Source organism: Centruroides vittatus, unplaced genomic scaffold (assembly GCF_030686945.1).
Source record: "Centruroides vittatus isolate TY-2023 unplaced genomic scaffold, ASM3068694v2 scaffold_1172, whole genome shotgun sequence".
In the NCBI taxonomy this organism is placed as follows: Eukaryota; Metazoa; Arthropoda; class Arachnida; order Scorpiones; family Buthidae; genus Centruroides; species Centruroides vittatus.
In genome coordinates this window covers 1149885-1172004 of record NW_027122672.1, presented here as the reverse complement: position 1 = coordinate 1172004, position 22120 = coordinate 1149885, and the positions used below count along the sequence as shown (strand labels likewise).

At 28.0% G+C, this 22120-nt stretch overlaps 1 protein-coding gene across 1 annotated transcript in view; it reads right to left on the bottom strand.

Moving 5' to 3' along the window:
• Nucleotides 1-22120, bottom strand: part of LOC136986766 (uncharacterized) — a 69468-nt gene that overhangs the window by 4438 nt on the left and 42910 nt on the right. Inside the window, exons 6-13 of the mRNA XM_067284365.1 lie at nucleotides 21491-21578; nucleotides 21135-21265; nucleotides 19285-19369; nucleotides 17581-17699; nucleotides 16594-16743; nucleotides 11177-14327; nucleotides 7812-7962; nucleotides 2959-3165 (exon numbers count right to left, since the gene is read on the bottom strand). Coding sequence (XP_067140466.1) covers nucleotides 2959-3165; nucleotides 7812-7962; nucleotides 11177-14327; nucleotides 16594-16743; nucleotides 17581-17699; nucleotides 19285-19369; nucleotides 21135-21265; nucleotides 21491-21578 — 4082 coding nt within the window. The remainder of the gene's footprint in view (nucleotides 1-2958; nucleotides 3166-7811; nucleotides 7963-11176; nucleotides 14328-16593; nucleotides 16744-17580; nucleotides 17700-19284; nucleotides 19370-21134; nucleotides 21266-21490; nucleotides 21579-22120) is intronic.

Genomic DNA, 22120 nt, shown 5'->3' with positions numbered 1-22120 from the left:
TGAAAATATTGCAATATCAGAAGGTGTGCACAAGATGGGACCTGCGATGTGGCGGCAAGCATGTATGACATGGGCATAAAAAACTGCTAAGGTGCCTACAAAAATGCATTGATTGAAATGGTGATTATGTAGAAAAATAGATAAATGTTCAAGCTTTAAAGTGATATGAACTTTATTTTTGTATAAACGTTTCTTTGTATTTAAAAAAATAGGAGACCTTACTGCAATTACAGCTAAATAAAAATATTTAAGTTGTATTAAATATATGTTTTACAATTTAAAAATACAATATTAATTCTAACGACAACTGTACATATTCTTTTCTAACGATTTTTAAAATAAAGTATGCATTTAATGTGCCAAAATTTTTTTTTGTAAGAAATGTTATAGAAACAAAATTTATATTTATATATTTAATTTAAAAATGAAATAAATCATTCAAATGATAATAAGAAATATAAAGATAATTAATTAGGGAAGAATGCATACACATGATTAATCAAATGAAGAACAAAAACATGTTCGTCTAACTAATTATAAGCTCACTGAAAATTCAATAAACTGGAAATGTTTCAAAAATAGATAATTAACTTGACCTTGTTATAGTTAAAAATTAAGAAATTTACACAAAAATAAAAGATTTTTCTTTGTTCTTTAAAATACAAGAGATTAATAATTTTATGTCTTCATAGAAAAAACCAATTAATGAAAATTTAAAAGTAAATTTTCTAATAATATTTTAATTATTATTAAATTTTAAAACTTCTAATAGCTGTATATCAATTTAAATTTAAAAATTTTTATGAATAAACTTAGAAATACATAAAAAAAAAATATTCCAATGAATAAATTGTTTCTGAACGTTTAATGAAGTCTTGTCCTTAATAATTATTTATTTTTACTCTGCATTACAAATTTAATATAGTAAGCTTCATTTCAATGGATTAATTGGGTAAAAGGGTGTCTGCTATTGCCAAGACAAATGTTTTTAAAAAACATTAATAAAGACCGTACAATATGCAGGCTATATTGAAATGTTATATTGCAGGGGTGGCCAAACTGTGGCTTGTGAGTCGCATGCGGCTCCCACATAAATATACAATTTCTTTTTATAGACTTGGAATGTACTACTTACATGTATATAATATTTTTGTAAGTTTTTTATTCCCTAGTGTAATATACACAGAAATCATAAGTGAAACTCACAACTTGTACAGGGAAATAAAAGCTTAGGTCGTATTCATGAAATCAAAGGAGTTAAATGATTACTGGTACTTTATGATGCATAGATAAACAAATTACATTATATATAGTTGTGATAATTACATTATATACAGTTAAAATACTATAAACAGAGGATTCAGCTGTCTGATAGAGGATATACTTTTCATATCTTTCCAATAAGCAGCATATGGCTCTTAATGTGACAAGGTTTGGTCACCCCTGTTATATTGTACAAATCAAAATAAAATCTTATACACATTGTATCCAAGTACAAGTGTTAGCAATTAACATCCCACTAACAAGCAGAAATTAACTTGTTTACTATATAACTTTCTTTCAGCTTCAGATGAGTGAGTGACTCACTCATCTGAAGCTGAAAGAACAAAAATAAAGTGTTTCTAGTTACAAACTTGTATGTGTCATCTAAACATCCTTTCAATTATAAAAGTACATTAAGTAATTTATACCCACTAACCTATCTTTTAGTGTGTTCTATCCATTAATATAAAAAAAGTTATAAATTTTTGTCCATTAAATCAGGGGTCTAGTGTATTTCTATTCCCGTTTTACACAAATACTGCATTTCCTCAATTCTAAGAGATGTTTCTTTTGACTGATTTTAAATAGTTTGAAATAAAGTGTGCCTTACATTCATCATCTAAGTCAATAATCATCCCAAGTAACTATATAATGCATTACGAAACAATAGACATTTTCAATTATACCATTTAAAGAAATTCAAATTAAATACTCATTACTTTGCCTGTAATGAGCACTTAATTTAAACTCTTTTTTAATGTTTAAAACATATTTGAAACAATGTAGTACAACACGAAAATAAGTAAGTATTCTATGTGTAGAAGAACGTGGAAATAAAGATGCCAAACACTGTCCGTTTCATTATATTTGTACTGTTTTTCGAACTTGTTGTTATTTAACAAAATTTAATAAAATTGATTATTTAAAAGTTTTTTGCTCCAAGAAAAATCTTCAAATTCATTTTCAAACTCATGATACATCTTGAGGAAATGTGGTATCATATTTAAAACATAATACCACATTTCCAATTATATTTAAAACTATGAAATGTTTTAAACATAATAATTTATTAATATAACAAACTTTTAACTTTTCTATGTAATTATTATCTACTTAGATAGATCCATACATAATCATCTTGAAGTCCAATGATAATTATATTAAAGCCAAATGATTGCTGGATTAAAGTACACTAGAGGTATACCCAATGCCTACCTCCAGTGCCAAATTACTCACCATTTAATAATTATTAGCAGTAGTAACGTAGCCCGATTTAATCCAGTAATCTATCTTGGTATATTAAAACCAAATGATCATTCTAACATGAATGATAATTTATAAATTGAATTTCTTTAATCTGTTAGAACTATTTAAAATGCCTGTTTATGTCTAGAATCTGGATCATTTTCAAGCTAGAACTAAACTAATTACAATTAATCAAATTATGGAATTTGGTGTAAAAAGAGGCAGTTAAGTTGCCATCTTAAGTGTAAAATGCAGACTTTATTGCTTGCCTTTAAATAAAATTCCATAATTTAATTAATTGATAAATAATTATTTTCAGGTAGAATTAAGTTGAGTCATAAGGGTTTGATTATTAGAAATTGAGCTACGGTTATTTGTTTATACATACAAATACAGTAAAATAAATATTAAATTCTTAGTGTATTTTAAGATTATAAATAAACATCATACCGAATTCATTACTAGGGATAGTTTTTAGACTTGCTGATTCACTACATTCATCATCAGTTATATCAGTGAATGAATATACTTGAAACGGACATAATGGAAGAGCTTTATAACGAAACGAAAGATATTCGTCATCCTGTTCTGGATCGTCAACTTCTATAATATCCTCAGGAATTTCTTCGGCATCTAATGATGTTTGAAAATCCCAGTCTATAATGAAATACACAGTAAAATCATTACTTGCCGGATTTATTCATTCTTTTAATCAAAATATTATATAAAAGATATTAAAACATCTCGGAATTATGATGTTTTAGAAAAAATCAAATTATTTAAAAATAATTAATATAAACAGAATATATTTGTGAAAAATTTGCTTAATGCTATTTGGCAGGTGCCAGTCAAATGCAGGTGGTTGCCTAAGCAGTTTTCACTGTATAGAATAGTTATGATAACAATACTAAGAACTGTCAGTAATTGTCAAATTTTGTTCACTTAACAAGCATAATATTGAGATACTTGTTATTATTCCACAATGTCTATGCAGTTGTTTAATTTAATTTTTATTCTTAAAAAAATTTATAACTATTAATTTGCCTGTATTATTTTAAATAACATGTTATTTTGCCTCATCTTACCATGGATTATTTTTTACTAAATTTTTGTTATCTACAGCTATTTAATCTAGATATGTATATACTATATACAGTAGATTGTCGATTATCCAAATACCAATCAACTGAAACATCGGTTAACTGAAAGCATTCCAGTCAGCAAATTAAAATTTCCACTAGTGCTATGTCGTTGCAACACTCTCCTTCTCCCTGCCAACCTAAACTGTAAGCCTAGTTTAATGTACTACATTATGTAAGGTATGTATTTGTAAGACATGTGATACAAATTATATACAGTACAGTTTTGTGTTTAATATACTTTTCGTAAACGATCAGTTATCCAAACAACACCCATCCCGAATTGTTTCAGATAATCAATGCTCTACTGTATAACTAATATTGTTCACACAAAAAATTATTATAAAATGAAACATGGAAAAAGAGAAAACAATGTAAAAGGCAAGTATTGAACTTTCGAAGACAGGGGTGAAGTTCCAAGTATTAAAATAAAATTAAAACAAGCAAAAATTATTGGATATCGCCACAATGACAAACTGCAATTTTTTAATTTATTTAATTTAAAATATATGTTCTTGATCTCTGATTAGTAGTTTTGTCCCCGTACAGTACATCATACTTTTCTTGATAACAACAGTTACGCTAATATCTATTTAACACCATTGTGGAGAAAATTTTTGAAGTGAAATCATATGAATTTCAGTTACCAGTCAGTCAAGTCCAGACATTGAAAGATTAGGAGTCTCCAGCTCCTAATCTTTCCATATCTGGTTTCAACTTTTATCTATCTAACATCGTTCTCGAGATTAAGGAAGGACGAACAGATGGACAACAGTGGGAATTTATAAGTCTAAAATTTTTTAAAATTGCAATCAAATTACCTAATAGTAAAATTACAGAAATATTAAAATTCCTGTAAAGAACTTCATGACATTATATTTTAATACAAATATTTTAAAGGATAATAAAAAAGTTACGCAATTACTGAAGCATTCTCCTTGCAACAGACCTTTACTTGTAGGCTGCCAGCAGTAGCCTACAAGTGAAGGTCTGTTGTCATTGCAGAGCTTTTTAATCAATGTGACTTTTTTAAATATCTGTATTAAAATTACCTAATTAAAGATAAAAACTGTGGAAAATAATTCTGTTCTGAAGATTTTTTTTAGGCATTTCCAAATTTATTAAGTTAAAACTGTCTAAACATTAAGGGCCAGATTTGTATGCAAGTGCATACTTTTTCCCTTAATTGCTATGATGTCAAAACCTTGATATAAACAAGATTTGGGATCCAAGAGGATCAAATTAAAGTTTATAATAATTCATATAAAATTATAAACATATATAAAATATGAATTTATGATTTTTAACACACATGATTTATGCAGTGAAATGCATAAAGACTTTTATGATTTTGCAGATTTGACCATTTTTGGGGCTAAATACAGTGATACCTTGGTTTTCGTCAATAATTCGTCCGAAAACAATCAACGAAATCTGAAACTGATGGAAATCGAGGCAATTATTTCCATATGAATCAATGTAAATCCAATTAGAATGAATTGTTCTAGACAGTCCAAAATACATACCAAAAACACATTTTATAGAGAATTAATATAGTGTTAAATACTAAAAGCAATAAGAAATTAATATAAAAAAACTAATCTAAAGGAAAGCAATGGAATTGTTTGACTAGATGCGTGGGGTAATGTCTTGTCTTGTAGAAGTTAGTTGGACATGAGCTTCTAGTCTATATCGCCCCGTGGTAAAGTGTGACGTAATTGTCATGTAATAGTAGTTGTATGCGTTTATGATGGTCGTATTGCGGAGAATAATGCCTTCGGGAAAGTCCATTTAAAGATAACTGACCCCTATTCAGGCATTACAGGTGTGGAGAAAACCCAGGAAATTTCACATGACCAGCCCGTCCTGGCGAAGTGTGAACCCACAACCGAACTCCCAGTGTTCAGGGAATGGAAACGTTGGCCAATGGTGAGCCATCGCGGGGTAATGCTCACACAATGAGAAATAATACCACACTGAGCCGGAAAATGCGTGGGTCGCCCTTTGATTTTGCAAAATTAGCAGCGAGGTCACTTGGGCACACCGACGAAATCCGAGGCAATCGACAAAAACCGAGAGAAATTTTTCGTGAAAAAATTGACGATAACCAAAACCGATGATAACCGAAGTCAACGAAAACCAAGGTATTACTGTAAGTGTCTTATAAACTTTATAACTTGCTTGCATGATTGCAAGGTGTTATTTTTTTCAAATAATCCATTTTTTGCAGTGAATCTTTTTTGGACATGTACAGTTTACATGAGAAATATCATGCTGACATACAATTACAAATGAGCATGAAAGATTCGTATGTTTTAAACTTTAACCATCTAACTTGCATTCTTTTAAAGTCCAACAGACGAACACATTTCTTGTTGCTACGAATATCTCTCATCGTTCAAATTCTCAAAATCCTTTGAATTAACTGGGATTAAAGTTATTGTGAATATTATATTTAGTTTATTAATTTAATAATGTTAAATTGAAATCTTTCAAAAAATTGTACAAATGTATTGTTTAATTAAATATAAGGGACATAATTTCTTTCAAGTAAAGTAGTCAGATTTCCATTTATGAATCATGCGCAGAAAAATTTTGGTTATATCGAGTTCAGTTCAAACAATATTGGTAAAACAAAAAATAAATATTGAATTGCTAAGAAAGTTACGTACAGGAGTTTGGATTCTAGATATTTAAAACAGACAGAAAAGTTCTGTATTGTAATCTATGCGACAAACTTTCTTGCTAAATAGATGGTTTGTGTGACTCGGCATGTTGAAACATTGGTACGTGAAGCTTAAAATAGAAATTGGTCACAGAAAAGTTCTAGCTGCACTGAAAGCAGCTCTAGTAGAGTTCATTATATCAGTTTGGAACAAAACATTACTATCAACTTTGACTAAATCTGTAATTAATAATTTAATAAGAGCATTTACTCATTTTTCATCATTTGTACAGGGCTATAAACAAAAATATACAACTACTTTAGATCAGCAATGCAACTACAAGATCAGGGAACTATATTAACCCAGTCATTTCCAAACATCTTGTAAACAACTGGATATAAACAAAATAAATTCAGTAATGATTGACTAGATAATATATTCACACTCGAGAACCTTAGAGTCCAGAAACAACAACACTTTAATGAAAAACTAACATTTTCAACCGTACGCCAGACTCCCTCAGGTTTTTAACCAGTAAGATTCAAACATGGAATGCATAGAACAACATGTTCAAAAATTATTTTAGAATATATGAAACAAGCTAAGCACGTGTAGATAACTTTTAACCATATATGTTACAATGGCGTCAGAAATATATCTATACCATAAACAATAAATAATAAGATATAAATAATGGCATAGAAAAAGGTTGCTAACTGCTAGTGTCACCTGTTTTTTCATAACAGTACCTCCATGCATAGGAAACCTTAATGGCATCATTTGTGTTAATGCAGTTGCCAGCTAAGTCAGCTTTGTAAATTTTCAATGCCTCAAGGTTCCAAAGGTGTTCAATTTGATGAGATCATTTGATCAATTTGGCTTTATTGAGATTTGTCCATATGTCGGGGTCTGTGGCATAGGTGGATGGGGCAGTGGTATGCCTAGGCATACCACCTGGATTCATAATTGACTTCAATGTGCACCACCTACACGAAGCACTATCCTAATATGTGTTTTGTGATGTCGTAATTTTTAAATCTCTTGTATCACCTGTTGTTGTGCATTTATCCCTTCCCAACTGAAAAGTGTACTTTAATAGCTGTTAATAAGATTCTCTTGCAGACTGAAGTATGTAGGAATTTCAACTTAAAATATTTTAGTGTATATTATTGGCACTTTTAACATGCATAATGCATGTTTCAGACATTTTTATGTGCATACATACACACACATATTGTGATTTTAAACACATCTGGTCCTTACTGATCATCACTATCACAATAAGTGGTGACAGGCATATATAAATTTCCAAATTCTTCTCATTATTTATAAATTTATTAGCCACAAAATAGTACTCAACAATATCAATAGTTAACATTTATATTTGTTATAATCATACGTAATTGAAAGAAATTGTTAATTTTTATATAAAAAATTCTGATAAAATGCCATTTCAACATTTATATATCAATTTTCTATGATAAACTTTTTTACGTACCTGCATACATAGTGTAGTCAACATTCCAGAAAAAATCATCAGGATAATCGTATCCTCTACTATCGTCATCGCTTCCTTCCGATTCCGGTGGATAACTGAACAGAGGAGGATCTTCCTCTTGAAAAGACACACTTTTCTTCATCTGTCCATTCTGTCAATAACATTTTATTAAGTTTAAATTACTATTAATAAAATAAGATTTATAAAATAAATGAATAAATTTAAATAAAGGCAAATTATAAAAAGCAAAGAAGAGGATAAGAAATGTAAATCATTAAATGTAAAGCTAACTCAAAAGTTTTAAATGGAATTAAGTTAATACAAAATAAGTAAATATCTGCTTCTAGAAGTGTGTGAAAACTATATTTTAATGTTTAATCATCATCATCACTCATTCATACTGAAAGTAATCAAATTATCAAGTCAGGTTAATTCAACTTACAGAATGTCAGACTGAATTCTCGAAAACAATAATTTAAATCAGCAATTCTCAACCTTCTTTGACTGTGGAACACCATTCATATACATAATCATACATGAGCTGAGGATTATTTTCACGTTTGAAAATCAAGACAATACAAACAACGTTCAAGTCCCTGAACGAAGTGAAAGAGGATTTAAAGGACTTGAACATTGTTCGTATTGTCGATTTCCAAATGTAAAAAATTAGTGATGTAACGAATAGTATATTCGGCCTCAGCCGAATACAGAATATTTGGCTAGGAGCGTGGCCGAATATCTGGCCAAACTATTCGGCTTGATTAATGCACGTACGAAAATTGGCGCGCAAACCGCATTATCACGCACCCTGCTCTCTATTGGCCCGCTGTCACTACGATTTTTTCTTCCAGTAGGTCTAAATTATTTAAATTAATTAATTAAATTATAATTATTAAAGTTAATATGAGATGGTGCCTAACGTCTACCTCTAGTCCCAAATTGGTTTATAATTTATGTAATAGCCGTAAATAGCCCGATATGATTCGGCAGTTGTTGGTATTTAAATGTAAGTTATAACTTATAAGTTATTTTATTTGCAATCGATCTTTTTAACTTTTTAGTTAAGCACTAAAATTTTGTTTTTACTACGTATTTGTATACTGAACAGTACCCTAAGGATATACTTTAGTGGGGACATATGGTCTAGTTTCTCCCCAGTTGTGGAACAATTCAAATATATTATTGGGGGTTTCTATTTGTGAAGTTTTGTGATTTTGTTGCTATTGTTTTTGTCAATATTTTTAAAATTTAACATGATTTCAAATGTTATCTTTTGTATATAATGAGAAATGCTCATTCTTTGCTTTATGTATGAAATAAATTATATATTAGTTACTCATCTTCTAGAAATAGATAAATAATTCTTTCATTAAATACGATAAGTTTCAATAAAACGTTTCGTAAATCATTTTAAAATATCGTAAAAAATATAAAAATATACGCAAATACGAATATAACATAATTAACTAAACAACAACATTAATGCCCGATACATTCTAACCTACATGCCATCAATTCCATAAGATATCGGGCTAGATAAAGGCTACAATATTATTTAATTACGAAATAATTTAATACTAGAGTTAGATGCTATTTCTTATTAACTTTAATAATTATAATTTAATGTTCAGCATTAATAAAAGTTACCAAAATGATTCATTTACTATGTTTTTGTAATTTCTTACTCTTGTTTTTAAGTATTCAGTATTCAGCCGAATAGCGAAAAATAGACCGAATAGGCCGAATACCGGATAGTAACCGAATATTCGTTACATTACTAGTAAAAATATTTTTTCACACCATTCATATACTTTTTATTATTGTGTGGACATTAGCATCAATACATCTAAAAATCGATAAGAAATTTTGTGCTTACTGTTCTCACAAAACAATGAAGCAATAAACTTTAATGCACTGAATAAAATAGTAAACGTGAATGAACATAGTCTACGAATAAAGTAATATGTTATAGTACATTGGAATAAATTTGTGATAAATATTTCAAAAACTTTTTTCACGGAATGCTCGGGACAAATTTGCAGAACGAGGACTGAGAATCACTACTTTAAATCACTCGATAAAATACTGAAAAATACGTATTTTATTGTTATAAAATACTAAATATTTAATACTTTAATTTTAATTTAAGTATTCAGGCTATTTAAAAACTTTTCTATTTGTTTACTGCATTTTTATAAATTGAATAGTGTGCTTTGGAGCTGAAATAATAAACAAAAATAAGTTCTAGTTTACAATTACTGTTTCTAAATGTTAAAGTTCAATGTGCTTTAATTTAGTTGATGCGCTTTTAAAAGTTAAGTATTGGAATAATAATAATAATAATAATATTAGTTACGTTCTTTTATTATATATATTATGATATAAAATTTTGTATTTTTAAAGGACCAAAAGAGATTAAAATACTTATTAAATAAAGAACATGACTTATTAAACTAAATATATGTCATCTCATTATTCAATTCAGTGAATTTATATAAAGCTGTTAATCAGGATGAGAAGACTGTAGGAGGCGGTAAGATAATGGCCTCGGATGGCTTTTTCCTAATACTGGTAAATTTCTCTTTTAACTACTTTGAATATTTTGTCATGTAAAATAAAAAAAAATACAAAACTGTAAAGGTCCTATTTTTAATTTGATGAAAAATGGCATGTAAAATGCAATTGTAAAGCTTGTTTCACTTCATTATTTTTCCACAGCTGGCACTGCTTTTAATCAAAACTTTTCTTTCAACTAAATTTTGTCTTCATTTAATAAATTAATAAATAATGATGATATAGTGTCTATATAAACATTATTTATAACAACTTTTTTTAATTCAGATAACAATAATAAACTAGTCACTGTGATTACTTACTGGATGAATTATTGTACCTTTAACAGTGGAATTTTTGCAGAATGCTAACATTTCAATCCGATTAATGGGACATCTTAGAACAATAAAAGTCAAAAGTGGAGTGTTAGAATCAAAAGGAAGGATAAGGCGATAGCTTTGGATAAAGTGAACAAATGGGGGATGAGTTATGAGTGATGTGACAGAGCTGTTGAATTGTGGCTGCTATGAGATGAGTGATGATGGACATACTGTAATGAGCTTAGGAGAAATTTCAGTATCGGTTGTATGTGTGCTGTGTGACGAGGTGCTTACACTAAGAAATTATAATGGATAATAAATGTAAAACTTGGACAATTTTTTAATGTTTTAATGTATGTTACAATGTTTTCAGAAAATAATTAACATAATTATAATAATTTAAAAGGGTAGCATTCTTTTTGGAAGACCCTATATTAATAATTTTATAATACAGTTAGTAAAAAATAATTATAAATAACATTCATGAAATACCTTTCTCTCTGGTGATTTCATTGAACTTTTCGTAGGTGTAGCTTTACGATCCCAAGTACCCGAAAATATTTGAATAGGAGTTTCGCTACCATCTTCTCTATCATCATTTACTATTTCAGGGGATGTTTTAGCAGCCATTCTTTCAGATTTGTAAAGACACTCGAATGATCCCGAAGTGGACGTACAAGAAGTACCAGTACTACTAGTATCATCGGTATCACTATCAAAATCTGGAGTATATATATCCCTGCTAGGACTTATTTTTTCATTTTCTGCACTATTAAGTTCTTGGGCATCTTTTATTTCTAAATTAGTCTGTTTAATGCTGGTTTGAAAATCTGCTGTACTATCTTCTAAATTGTTATTATTATTATTATATTCTTCTTTTGCATTATTTGCTTTTGTTAGTAAATTTTCTAATGTTTCGAATGATAAGTTAACATCATTAACTGTTAGCAAATCTGAGGTATTTTCAGAACTTATTTGAGAAAAATGTACATCGTCTATACTTTCTGCATAGGAATGAGAATTGTTCATAGAATTTGCCTCCGGCACCACGTTGCTTTCACTAGAAGTTTCAGACTGCCTATCTAAATCAACTGAAAGATCTGAACTAGCAGAACAACTACTGGAGGTTGAAATGTCCGAAGTCTTGTAACCATTATAGCAAAATCTATTTGCAAGTTTAGGCAAATTTGGTGTTTCAGAAGGTGATGAAATTTCATTATCTTGAATATCGATCATACACTGTTTACTTGACATATCTGCAATTTTAGATGGGACAAATCCGATAACAGATTGAGATGAATCAAGTAAAACTGCAATGTTTGTTTCGGTATCAACACTCAAAACTTCATCAGTTTCAAATGGATCCTGGAAAGAATCGTAACATGAAATAACATTCTTTTTATCGCCAGTATCTAAATCTTCGAGAGTAACGACGTCTTTACGACAATGCAATTTAGAATTTTCTTCACGTAATTTCATATCTGAATTATTTATTAATTGCACTTTATTATTCCAGTAATTTGTGCAGGTAGCAAACATGTGATCTGACAAGGGTTGAGAAGGTCCCGGCCTATTTGAATTCTCTATTATTATATCCTTATTACAATCTCTTAAATCTGAAAATTCGGGTTGTATTGCCGAATTGAAGATCTCAATATTATTAACATCATTAATTTCATTTAATGCTTCAGATATATCATCTAAATTATACTCATCACCTTCAGAACTTACGCTACAATGTTTTACAACCACAATGGGTTCAAACACATTTTGTTTAAAGCTTTCGCATTTACCTGAATTTTCTTGTTCAATACTGTCCATAGAACCAATAAACTGTTCGGATGATGGTGACATATCACACGAGCTTTCTTCTTTACTGCTCTCTACTCTCTCGGGTATTGTTTCCATTTTTAATTTAGCTGTTTCTGTCGAGAATGACTTAAGATCTACAGATGAGCTAGTATTTATAAACAAATTAGAACATAACTCAATATTATTCTTTAATATAATGCTTTCATCTATATCATTTGCATTACAAATTTCAGGAGAATTATTGCTTGAATTTTCTCTACTATTATTCAACTGTTTAACATCCTCACGTTTCTGATCAGCTTCGTCTTCACCAAGTTCATTTTTGAATATTTTCTGCTTGGTCGATATATCAAAATCTATTTCTCTAGAATCTAAACAAGGATCATTTTCTTCTTCTTCGTTAAATATATGTTCGGTATTAAAATTTTCGGAATCATTTAAATTATGATCATTAATATCGGAACTAATGTCAAATGGTGAATTTTCGTATAAAACACAATCTGAATTATTCGATAATTCTTCTAAAACATTAATACAAGTATGATTATTCAAAATTGCATCTTCTGTAGCTTTGTCAATATCTTCCACTATTTTATTTTCAATTATTAAAGCTGCTTCTTTTTTTGAAAGACTCGTTTCATCATTTTTAAATATTGACGACTCTTCCACTAATTTTCTAGCTGTCTCATCATTTGATATAACTGAATTATTATCATCATCTTCCTCTTTGATAACTTTTTTGCAAATTAAATCATCTTTCTCTTCGAGTGTAACATCATGCTGTAATTTATCTTTGCAATTATCTTGTTCATTATCAAAATCTACTTTAATATCTTGTTTTTTATCACAAATATCAACAGTATCAGTGTTTTCACAATTACATTTTTGATTTGTTTCTTCCTGTACATCACAATCAAAATCTTCTATCACAGTATTTTCTGAATAATCACAAACGTTGTTTTCTATTTTATTCAAATTGGATTTTAATGAAACATTATCAAATTTCACTTTTAAGTCATCAAAAGTAGATAACTGAGTTTCATTTTTATTGTAAGTATCGTCATTTCTTAAATTTTTATCTATTTCTACTGTAAAAATATCATTTTTTTCAATGGTAATGAAACAAGAATCCTTGTTTTCAGATTTCTTGGGTGATTCGCTATTAACTAAATTATGATTATGATTTGCTTTTAGTATAGATTTGCTATTACAAAATTCTCGATCGTCGCGATTGCATTTTTCAATTTTTACTTCGTCAAATGGGGATGACTGAAATGTATTGTGTGTTACTTTACATTCGGTCATTTCAAATTGTTGTCCTTTTTGTAAATTCTCGGAATAATCTGAAACAAACGGAACGTTTACAACTTTCAATTCAGGCAAATCGGTTGTATTCTGTTCACTATACAAACATTTGTTAAAATTAACATCAGAATTGTCATTAGAAACACTTTCTGTTGCATCAATTTCACAAAATATATCAATACTACTTTGTAAATTTTGGTGTTTCGAAGGAACTTTAGTTATTTCTTTTTCACCATCACTTATAATAGAATTGTACGTTAAAGAATCTCTGTCGGAATTACAATCTATTTCATTCTGTAAATTTGGAATGAAATCATTTTCAAATTTCAAGATAACTTGATTAGTTGACGGAACGATAAGATTATGTTCTGTAATCTGGGGCTGAAGAGCAGTCCATCTATCTTCAAACACAGCCGAATTTGGTATTTTATTTTTATTATCGTATAAATAGTTAAGAAGAACACAAATTTCATGAATTGTAGGTCTTGTCGATACTTGTCTCCAACACATTTGCATGATCTGATAGCTGTATTAAAAACAAAAATACATTTGTATTACATAGAGTATAAAAAAATTTCTCATTTATTTTATAAATGCAAATATATATAAGATATCAATAATACTGACAAGCACTGTTGATATTTTTCTACAACAAAACAAATTTGTACAAAGAAATTTCTTATTTCATTATAGAGACGAACAACCAATAATGTTCATAAAAATTTCTCTTTGGTTTAAAACTGTTAGCTTTGTAATTTAAATAGAAAAACAAACAGTGTTAATTTACTGTTACTACTCATTAATTTTTCTTTCATAATAATACTATCAATAATTTTAAAATTACTCTTCTATTAAAAATTTCAGAATACTGATACCTATTGTGAATAAGTTACCTAATGTTAAATAAAGTAATGGCCAACAGATTTACATATACACACATATATATTTTATAAAAACATTATACCAATTTGTTTGGCTAGCCATATACTCTTAAAAGCTAATGTGTATATATATATATATATATAATCTATGGTAAATATTTGAGAATGAATGTTGTATCTAATAAACAATTAAAATTTAAATACAAAATACATGAATGAAAATAATAAATTTCCAGGAAAAATATGTAATTCCTAATTTTATCTTTGTAAATACAGTAAGCTAACTGTGTTAATTATTAAAGAATATCGCAATTATACATTTATGTCATCATTCTTGACAATTTGTTTTTATATTATACTAAGCTGGTTATATTATATTATGTACCCAGATATGCTGGTTAATTTAAGAAATCATCAAACAGGTTCAAGAACTACACAATTGCATTAAATGTTGATACAGTGCATGTGGCAGTCAGCAACTATTGACGTACACATCAAATAATTACTTCCGTTGCAGTGTTAAGAATTTTGTCATTTTTCTTTCGACCCTTTCTTAAACTAAATTTCATTTTATTTACATATTTTTGTATAGATTCATTTCATTGTATTTTACAGAAATATTCACCTTAGTTAAAAAATTTCTCACAAACAACAAAGAAAGTAATTCTTGGTAGAGCAACTGGCAACAAAATAATTGAAAATTATGTATTTCAACAGACAATCATTATATTTCAAAGAAATATCAAAAGAAAATAAAAAAAATCTTATTAGTATTATTTCTTAAGTAAACAGTTTCAAAATATTTATGCATCATTAGATTTTAAGTCAGAAACTAAAATGAGTTATTTGCTAAAATAAACTTTTATGGTCATTTAAAAGAAATTTATGGGCTTTTGTCAATTTTTTTATAAAATATGATAAGAAGAGTTTATGGCAGTGATCCCAAACTTTTTCGAGCCATTGTCCCCTTGGTTTCATAAACTTATACCCAACACATCCAACACATTTTCTTTTGTGTGAGAAAAGCTTAGAAATGTTCTTTGAAAAATTTTTCTATGAACCGCATACTTTGTGTCTTTACCGTAAATTGTTCTCAACATATGAAAACCATTAAATGCAACGTTTCTTCTTACCCGTTTTATTGGAAGAAAAAAAAATGTAGTCAGTGACCCAAAGCCTCACCTATTATCACTGTTTGGTCAGGACCCTGCATCCAGTGCCCCTGCCACACTCTTGCTTCTTTTTGTCCCCCTAGATTTACTCACCACCCTCTAGGGAGCGGTAGCACCCACTTTGGAAACCACTGGTTTATAGAAAAAATAAGTAAATAAGAAAGAAACATATATTTTCCAAAAATGTTGAGAAAAGAGATGAAATTCGACAACACCGCCAATCCAAACACGAACATTTCTACAAAGGCCTTGTATAGATAGAATGATATCAGAAATAAACAAACTTACAAAATTTCTCATTTATTAGATATATCTTGATTCTAATAATTTTATATAAAAATGTTTAAATTTAGAGGGCATACTTAAAAATCAATCATGAATCAAAATCAAAGCAGGAATTTAAAAAATCCTCTTAATTAAGAAAAGGTGTAATGCTCAAAAGAAACCATTCAAATAGACTTCTTTTAAAAGCAACAGTTATGACTTAATTAGCCTAAATTGTTAATTTATACTAATTAAATTATAAAAATAATTTTCAATGACTGTTGTTGAGTAATAAGTGGAAGTATTCACAAAGTTGAAGAGTGAATCTTGTATGTAAAGACAGCTGTCAGGCAAAGAAGGAATAAATTTTATAGTAGTAAGAACTATAAGGTCATCTCTAACAACCCTCTAAACTGAAGCTGAACCCAAGACCGACAATAATAAAAACAAATAATCTATAATAAATGATACTTACATTCTTTCTTTATGAACAAATGATCTGTTAGGTGATTCTAATAAACAGTTATGCTCTAATATAACTTTTTGCAAAACCTCTTCATCTGTTAATGTAAAATATGGCAATTTTCCAAATTCAAACAATTCCCATAGAAAAACACCAAATGTCCTAAAGAAAGAAATAAATAAAAATTCTAAACAATTGATTTTTATTGTATAAATTTGTTTAAATTTCTTTTGTATTCAAGCAATTACTTTTGGTATTCTCCCTTGATAAAAATGTTTAAACAAGAAATATAATATATGCATGAGGTGTAATTTCAAAATTGGTTAAGCCCACCTTTTAGAAAAAATTAGCTAAGCACTTAATTTTATGTATCTTTCTTCTCTTTTCAATGACGATTGTTATAAATTTCTAAACTAACCACAAACAAAACGGGAGATAAAAATTGGAGGTCAGTTTCAAAATCAGCCACATTCACAGTCCTTGTTTCAGACATAGAAAAAGTAGAGTTGGCTGTTTTGAAACTGTACAGTACATCTCATATATATTTATTTATTTTATTAAGAAATTTGCTAGCTTTAAACTGTTTCAAGTTCAAATTCTTAATTTTCAGAACTTAAAGTTTGAAGAACTGTGTACAAAATGTCATCGCACTCAATCAAACAAGTCAAAATATTATGCAATTCTCAAATATTTCAGCATTTAAACAAACAAAAAAAAAAGTGATAATTATGTACTATTTGTGTATATAATAAGAGTACTTTGTAAGAATTAATTAGATTTTATTCAATTCACTTTGTTTTTCAAAGCTTCCTTCAACTTATGTTACAATTTTTTAACCTTCAAAGAGTTAAATATATTTAAAATTAACACAGGGTTTGAAAATTTTATTTATTGGAAAAGTGGGAACAAATCATACATCAACTATGTAATATTTTTTATGTTTATAATAATTCATAAATAAAGTAAAAAGATAAAACAAATCAAAATTAAATTGCTTACCAAATATTGGCAGTTTTATTAATTTCTTTTGTTTCTATGATACTCGCAGTACATATAAGAGAATCGGGATCACACCATCTTAGAGGTAAAGCAATGCTTCCACGGCAGTAATATTCATCCTGTTAGAAAAAAAGTTATTATAAAACAACATAAATTAATCAATACTATTCAATAATTTGGTTACAAAAAAATTACTGTATAATATACAGGATCTTCCAAAAAATAATATCATTTTAAATTACTGTAATAATGTTAATTATTACCTAAGATGTATGCGATGTACATGAATCAATAGAGTAAATGTCATCTACTATCTGCACACAAACATCTAGTCTGCTACCTCTAAAAAGCAGATGACAGATGTTTGAATGTACATGGTAGATGAAACTCAATTGGTGTATAATGCATACTTCTCAGATTATAATTGATATAATTACAGTAATTTAAAACAGTAGCATTCTTTTTGGAAGACACCATATTAATTTATCAGATACACTACAGGAAATCCTTGTTATTTCAAACTTGGAGAGTTTGAAATCCTGTTAATTTGTAACCATACTACTTGTCCTAGCCGGGGACACAGGGATTTACAAGTTAAAGAATTCAGTTAGTTCAAAATTCAAAGTGAAAACTGTGATATGTGTATGTTAACTTTCTCATTTAGATCAAAGTGCCTTTACACTATAAGGAAACAATAAACGAAGAACAACTCTAATCTGGTCACTAATTCATAAGTATGTTACCTGAAAATGTGTTGAAGTACAGTAATACATTTTCGGGTGTCACATTAGACATAGACTACCTTTTTTCTCTTATCTCATAAAACACAGCTGGTTTTTTTGGGATTGCAAGATTGGGCTACAAGTAGCAGATTGAGATATCTGTAGGGCCCTAATCTAGATTTGGATGAGTTGCTGCTTTTTTGGCCACTTTAAAAACAATTTGGACTATATTTTGAGAAATTCTGTTTTACTTTTTATAAAACTTATCTGGCAACCTGTCAGGTTCTCACCAAACACATAAACAAACTGCAGATAAACAGCATATTATTATTATTATTATTATTATTAAATTGCATATTATAAATACTGATAATTGTTTTTATTACTCTTAATCTCTAATCCCTTGTACAATTAAATTTTGCTCCATTTTATATTATACAATATTTAATTTTTCTTTAAAATTCAATGCTTTTTTGTTTAATTGAGCTGTAATTTGAAAAAATTGTAGACATAAATTCCCATTGTCATCTGTCAGTCTGTCTTTCCTTGATCTTGAGAATGGTGTTAGATAGATGAAATCCAAGACCAGATATAGAAAGATTAGGGGCAAGAGGCCCAGATTAACTATATACAAACTTCCAGTATAGATCAGTATATATTTTAATTCAAAAATTTTCCTCCGAACAGAGTTAGATAGATGACTGCATGACTACTGTTATCAGCAAAAATATGATGTACAGTACAGTACAAGGGTAAGGTTTTACTAAAATGGAAAGAGCATATATTTTAAATTAAATAAATTTAAAATAATATAATTAAAAATTGCAGCCCAGCATTGTGATGATGTCACAATAAATAATTGCTTGTGATGGAAATATTAAATACAACTACAATAATATTGAAAATAAGCAATGTTATAACCAAGATATTATTAATAACTTATAATTTTTATATTAATATTCTGAAATTTATAACACACTACCTTATGTATTTGTACAGAAGTGCCATAATCTCCAAGTTTTATTACAAAATCAGATGTAAAATAACAATTTCTTGCTGCCAAATCCCTGCAAATATAATATATTTAAAATTATTGAAATATTAACCAATACTAATTATTAATAATATTAAATTTAATTGAAAAAAGTTTTATTAATTAGTTAATCTAAGTCAATTTTTAAAAATTATGCACTGAAAATATTTCAGTTTTCATATCTTCTAATTGTTGTTTTTCACGTTTTTTTCTGAAATATCCTAGCTTGAATTATAATGTTCTTAATGCAAAATAATATTTTTTTCTGAATAAAAAATATATATATATTGATTCTGTATTTGATAATTAGATAATTCTATTTTTTTAAAAACTTTTTCACCTTGTGGGCACTAAGAGGGCCTCTTTTATGGGCCTGGTGGGCCTGGCCAAGCCCGTTATGGGTTTGGCCTGGCCCACAATAAAGCAGCCGGGTGATGAGGAATGGGGATCGACATATCCGGTCAAACCATTCTCGAAAAATTCCTGGGGATTTTTTGACCCGTCCGGATTCGATCCCAGGTCTCTCAGAGCGACAGGCTGCTAGCTTGATTGCTTGGCCATCCTGCCCCATAATTCTATTCAGACGAAAACTCGCACTGTATATAATAGCAAATCCAAAATCTTAATTGAAATCTTATTCATTTTGAAATTACATAATTTTACTTTTATCTCAATTTATTATAAAAAACTGATATAAAATGTAAGTGTGCAACTTAATATATTTAACTCTCTAAATAAAACAAATTTAGCTTTATTATCAAAAATGTTAATATAAAGTGTACTAAGATTCATGCAAATATATAATCATTCAAATACTGTTGGAAATATTATCATTTTCAGTTTAATTTGTTGTGTGTTTAAATAATAAAAGTTAAATTTGATAAAATGCTAGTTGATTAACAATTTAGAAAACTTAAATAATCTGAAACTGGCCTGAAAAAATTTGGTTATCTAAAAAAAGTTATTTTTTTAATTTAATTACTGTTTACAATAAAAGATAAAACAGTTTAAGGTTTACACAATACGAAGATTAAATAATATATTTTGTTTCAATCAAGCTTTAATTTGATGTTTCCAAATGCCTTTGAGATTATTCAATTTTATCCAACAAACAAAACAGTTCAAGAGTCAAATTGTTTTGAAAAAATTTTGACCACATATGATATTTTTTATATTTATAGCATTAGACAAGTACAGTAGAGTGTTGTTTATCCAAAAGCCAGTTAACCGAAATGTTGGTTAAGAGAAAGCTTTCCAGTCGAACTGTGTCGTTCTGAATCAAACGTTTTTGATACTAGATTAACTTCTAAAGTATAATTTTTTTGTTTTTATATTTTTCAATATATTTATTTTGTTCGCACAAAATAAAGAAATAATTTTTAATGATACAATAGCGTCGATTATTATTATATAAATTTTCGTTAGACTTAAAATCGACGAAAATTCAACACGAAATGACACGCAATGGAGAAAAATTCAACACAAAGTGACACGCAACGAAGTAAAATTTCAACATCGTATAGGTTAATATTTTTTCATACATAATCGGTTATCCGAACAACCCCAGTCCCCAACTGATTCGAATAAATGACTCTCTACTGTATTAACTTTTCTGTTTATGTAATATATTAAATTTTAATTGCTGTAAAATTTGCCCATTTTATGTTTATATTATCCATCAAAGTTCATAACAAAAATATTTCATAAAATGTCAAAATTGATGTTTTAAACAAATATGATAAATATTTGTTTTTTTAAAATTAATTTTAAAATATTTTTAATAAATAATTAAAACTTACATATGAACAAAGTTATGATCGTGCATATGTTGTAGAGCATCAGCTATATTACAAGCAAGATGAAGAATATATCCATCTTGTAATAAAGAATCAGCTTCATTGTAATGATTAATTAAATAAGTTTTTAGATCCTAGAGAAATAAAAAATACATTAAGATCATATGTTTATTTTTTGGTTTATGTTAATATTTTTAAAATATAATTTTAAATACAAACCAGAATGAGAAAAATAATATGCCAATGTTTTTTAATATATCTCAAATAAAATATTTTTATAAAATATATTACAATATAGAATGTACTAAAAGTATTCATACTTTACTATATACATTTGTTTATAATATCTACAAACTTACCACTATAGAGTGTTCCAGAATAAAGAGATAAGGATCTTTTTCTAAACAAAATCCCAAAAGCTTGACTATATTTTGATGATTTAAATCTCTACACAAAACAAAAATTAATTTCATATTAATTTTTACAAATTATATTTAGTTATAAGAGAAGTTAGAAAAATAATAATATATAATAAAGATAATCTGCAGAATTATACTGTATATAAAAACCGATAGTTTATTCATATACATTTTTGTATTTAAGATTAAATACGATTACAGTATTGCTATTAAATCTTTTTTACATTTCCCCTTTGAAATATGAATATTAAATATCTTTTTCATAAAATCAGATATTTATTTAGAAATAATATAAGCATCACTTTACTTTTTCCATTTTCTTAAATTGTATTCAATTTTCATCCCATTGTATAATTTTAATAAAGATTTAAAAAAAAAAAATAAATAAATAACTGTAATCTGAAAATAATTCATGGAACTAAAATGGTATTTTGGTATCAGTATTTGATTTAAATATCTATAAGTTTTGACTAAGTATAGCTAGTGTAAATAAAAATGTTTCCAAATACATTACAGACACAATGATCATTTCTTATTGGAAATTGAACTAGAAGTTGTTTATATTTGTAT